We start from the raw sequence: 4,431 nt of genomic DNA, 5'->3' as shown, positions 1-4,431 counted from the left end.
TTCCGAGTCTCGAACCCGCGGGCTCAGGCAATCCACTCACCTCAGCCTCCCAAAGGCGCGGGATTACAGGCTGAGCCACCGAGCCCGGCGTTTGTTCCATCTTTTAGAAAAGATAATTGCTTAAAAGAATGTAAATTGCTTTTGTTTTCAAGAGCTAGACTTTTCAAAGGCAGATTTTCAACATGCGTAACTATAAGCTTAGTTAGCTGATGGGTTACTTGGCTACCAATATTTGTGTGATTATGGGTACAACTATGAATGAGCTATGTTGTGGATTTCTAAACATAATTATTTTTCTAAATTATTTTGTTTTTTCCCTAAGTCAGTCTCCATTTTTTAAAATTCCTGGTAACAAAGTATGTGTTTTCTCCCACCAGGTCAGCTGTCGGCCCCATTGCCATCTCCACCTCCTCCAGGAAGGCCAGAGGTTGAGGTGGAGCTGATGGAGTCCAGGCTTTTCTGTAGGTGTGCTTTCGATGTTTCATCTACAAGTAACCCAGTGGGATTCCTCATAGCGTGGTCTAGACTTTCTTCTCAAGAAATCAAAGAGGAGCTGAAACAAGAGACCACAGTTCAGCCATTCTCTCTCTTAGAGCTCGATGGCATAAATCTCAGACTTGGTGATAGGGTATGTTCAAAATCAAATGTATTTTTTTTCTTTTCATGAATGTATTGATTTTCAAACATAGAATTTTTTTTATCTTATCCTAGTAAACTTTGTCTCCAGAATATAAAGCATGAATAGTTTTATTTTGTTTTTCCTTGACAATTGTGCTAATGCTGCTGATAAATGGATGTTAGTCTTCTTGGTAACTATGTATGGATATCTCATTTTAGCAATTTTCTGATGATTATTAATGAATCTTTACAGATATATGTCTTTTCAGGTTTTTAAATCATATATTCTTATTATAGAAAATATTTAAATCTTTTTAATGACATCCCCTTTTATCCACTTTTGAATACATCTTCAGTACGAAGACACAAAGTCTACTACATTTTAATTCATAATGAGGTCTGAATAAGTAAAATTTTATGATAGCACTTTTCTCCAATTTCAAGCAATTTTAAAGTTATTTAGGTCTTTGATTATCACTTTTGCACTGCTGATCATTGGTTACAACAAAAAAATTTAAAGATAATGACTTACATATTTTCTTCAAAATGTTATTCATAAATGATTATCTGTTGACTGTTTCCATAGATATTCTGCAGTGTTTCCATCTTTTTCTTGGAGAAACCCCATGTACAAAGTTTAGCAATCGAAAGCCAAGAATTTTTTGCAGGCATTAAGGTATGTAGCAGTGGAGATGGATTGAAAGGATTATTCCTCTGGAACTCTGTTCCCTAAACTATGAGCTTTCCATGCCAACTCCTGCACCTCATCACAGACTGGATCAGAATAGTGAGGGCCAGTAGTCTCTATATTCGAAGAATAAATCCAATAATTCAAATGCACAACAAAGTTTGAGAATCATTGCTATTGAACTAAGATGGGGATATACTTGTGCTATTTAAAGAAATAGTTCAAATTATGGCAGGATGCAGTGACTCAAGCCTGTAATCCCAGCACTTTTGGAGGCCGAGGCAAGTGGATCGCCTGAGCTCAGGGGTTCGAGACAAGAAATCAAAAAATTAGCCGGGCATGGTACACACGCCTATAGTTCTGGCTACTTGGAAGGCTGAAGTGGAGGGATCGTGGGAGCCCAGCAGTTTGATGCTTGGGTGACCTTGAGTGTGCCACTGCACTCCAGCCTGGTTGATGGAGGGGACTCCAACTCAAAAAAATAGAAAAGAAAGAAATAGTTCAAATTAGAATAAAGTAAAATCTCTAGTTCCAAATTTTATTTCATGATGTAACTAAAGTTAGCATATCAATATTTAGTTATCATGTGTTTTGGAACACAAGTACCAGGGCAAGTAGCTGGCCTCTGACTTAGATTTGACCCAGAGCTCTGTGTTTTATGGGCTGCAAAGCGTGAAGGAACTAAACAAGGCAGTACTTTTGTTTGTTGTTGGTAGCATGGGGATCCCAGAAGTGATGAACCATACCAGTAGATGAGCAGAGGTGACAAGAAATTCCTAGTATTGGAAGGATTGTTACAATATCAAGAGGTCTAGGCAGGCAAGTGCTGTGCACCTGGGAGGTCTCAATCACAGGACCGGAGTCTGACCTGGATGCGTTCTTAGTTCAAGGACTAGATGAGATAATGGAGAGATTATGAGATGAGGACTCAGGAATGAGCAGAATAGATCTTGTTCCTGAATAAAGGCCATGTGTACACAATGGAAACCAGAAAAAAGGAGTGAGAAGAGTGAAGCACATTGTCAGAATAGCATAACCACAGTGTGAGGGGAAGCAGAATTAAAACCTTGGGAGCACAGGAATCTTTTGATCTACATTAGTCAGCATTTAGCAGATAATGTCAAGAGCCAGTGGTTAGCTCCCCGGTACTGTTTCTGATTAAACTGACAGAAAGGATATTCAGTACAAGAAACATCTGTTTTGAGAGCTCGCCAAGACTTGAGACTGCTTAAAAATATCTGCCTCAAAAAGGAATTAACTTGTGACCTGGAATAGGGCCAGTCCTAGATTGCAGCAGTATTCAGTAAGCCCAAATGCAGAAAGCAGAGGCCAAGAAGTAAGCTGAGGGTGTACATATTTCAGGTGGCAACAATCATTTGACTTGTGTATTTAAAAATATTTAAATTTCTAATTGAGATGGTGAGTATTAATCTCTAAGATTAGCCAGACTCTTCCATGGGTGTGTCAGTAAACATAAGCAAACAAATGGAAGAAAATAGGATTCTTCCTTTCTCCCTCATTCTCCCGGCCCGACGCAGAACCAGAAACACATCAGTAGGCGTGGCTGTGATTTACCACACATGCACTGGGGAACCAAATTGGGTCTAGACTTGGAGTCATACAGCAGTGCCATGTACATATCTGTGTGCTGCTTGTATTTTTACAGGGTTTTTCTTTCTTTCTTTTTTTTTTTTTTTTAAGCCAGAGAGAGTCTCACTCTGTTGCCCAGATTGGAGTGCAGTGGCATGCTCACGGTCACTGCAGCCTCCACCTGCTGGGCTCAGGCAATCCTTCTGTCTCAGCCTTCCTGGCAGCTAGAACTATAGGCATGTACCACCATGCCCAGCTAATTTTTCTAATTTTTCTTGATTTATTAGAGATGAAGTCTCACCAAGTTGCCCAGGCTGGTCTCGAACCCCTGGGCAACCCTCTCACTTCCGCCTCCCAAAGTCCTGGGATTATAAGCGTGAGCCACTGTGCCTGTCCAATGGGGCTGATTTTAATTGGTCTTGTTTGGTTTAAAAATTCCAGGATTGATGTTATTACCAGCTCACTTAGCAAAAAAGTGAGCTGTTGAGAGAATGCCCATTCAACATGATACCTTAGAAAACAAATTGCATTTTAACATAACTTTTCTACCTATTTTCTTATACCAGCTGCAACCTGAATCAAGCACTATATCAGAAGATGGGAAAGAATACCAGTTGAGGATAGAAAGCACCATTCCAATAATTTGTTCTGAATTTAGCGAGCTTGATCAAGAATGCAAAATCTCATTAACACTGAAAACCGTTGATCAAGGTAATATACTAAGTTCATTTAATTGTATTATTAGACTTCAAACGATGTTGGGAGCCGGCCATGGAGGCCCACTGAGCATTAGGGATCAGGAAGGACCGTTGACTTAGAGACCACTAGGATGCGTTCGGGAGCTATTGACCCCATTTCCTCCCCCTTTCTACTCAGCACTAACCATTAAGCTCCTGTGAGCTCAAAACATAAAAACTCTGAGACCAGGACGAACACAAGCTAACTTTAGAAGCTCATTGCTCCCGTTCTTCCACAAACTGCAGTTTTGGCTTTCACACAACTTATAATTCAAACTCGTGTCACATTTAAGAGCCTTAGTATTGGTCACAGGCTTCTGGGTCATGATCTTAGGATTTATTGAAGGTGTAAATTATAGAATACAGTTTTAGAAGACAACCATTTTGTTGAAAGAATGCGGCTGGGTTACTTGCAGGTTGCCCACTGTGAACTTTGGACTGGGCCACACTCCAAACATTCTGGGATGGGCCACTTTCATTTGTAAAGTAAATACTTAAGCTTCTATAGAATTGTTTAACTTGGCATAAATCAATCAGCTTAGGATGAAAAAGGTTTATAGAATATGTCAGTCACAGATTAGGTTATCCTTTGTTATGGGATTTTAAGATTATCATATGAAAAGGGTTTAAAGGCAATCATTGATTAAGTTTTCATGGATTAAGGTTTCTGGTGAGTGGGGCACGCCCCTCCCACATCTGACTTTGTGTATAAAAGACCTGTTGTAATTCCCAATAACACACATCACTTCTGCACTAGACTGGAGTCCAGTCTCTTTCTTTCTCTCTCTCTCTTTCTCT

At 39.8% G+C, this 4,431-nt stretch overlaps 1 protein-coding gene across 1 annotated transcript in view; it reads left to right on the top strand.

Moving 5' to 3' along the window:
- VWDE (von Willebrand factor D and EGF domains) overlaps positions 1 to 4,431 on the top strand; it is an 81,329-nt gene that overhangs the window by 19,112 nt on the left and 57,786 nt on the right. The window contains exons 4-6 of the mRNA XM_021718407.1: positions 378 to 628; positions 1,205 to 1,294; positions 3,463 to 3,607. Coding sequence (XP_021574082.1) covers positions 378 to 628; positions 1,205 to 1,294; positions 3,463 to 3,607 — 486 coding nt within the window. The remainder of the gene's footprint in view (positions 1 to 377; positions 629 to 1,204; positions 1,295 to 3,462; positions 3,608 to 4,431) is intronic.

Source organism: Carlito syrichta, unplaced genomic scaffold, assembly GCF_000164805.1.
Source record: "Carlito syrichta isolate Samal-C Ts95f unplaced genomic scaffold, Tarsius_syrichta-2.0.1 Scaffold312189, whole genome shotgun sequence".
Classification (NCBI taxonomy): Eukaryota; Metazoa; Chordata; class Mammalia; order Primates; family Tarsiidae; genus Carlito; species Carlito syrichta.
Note: the sequence above shows the minus strand (reverse complement) of the source record. Positions and strands in the feature narration are given on the sequence as shown.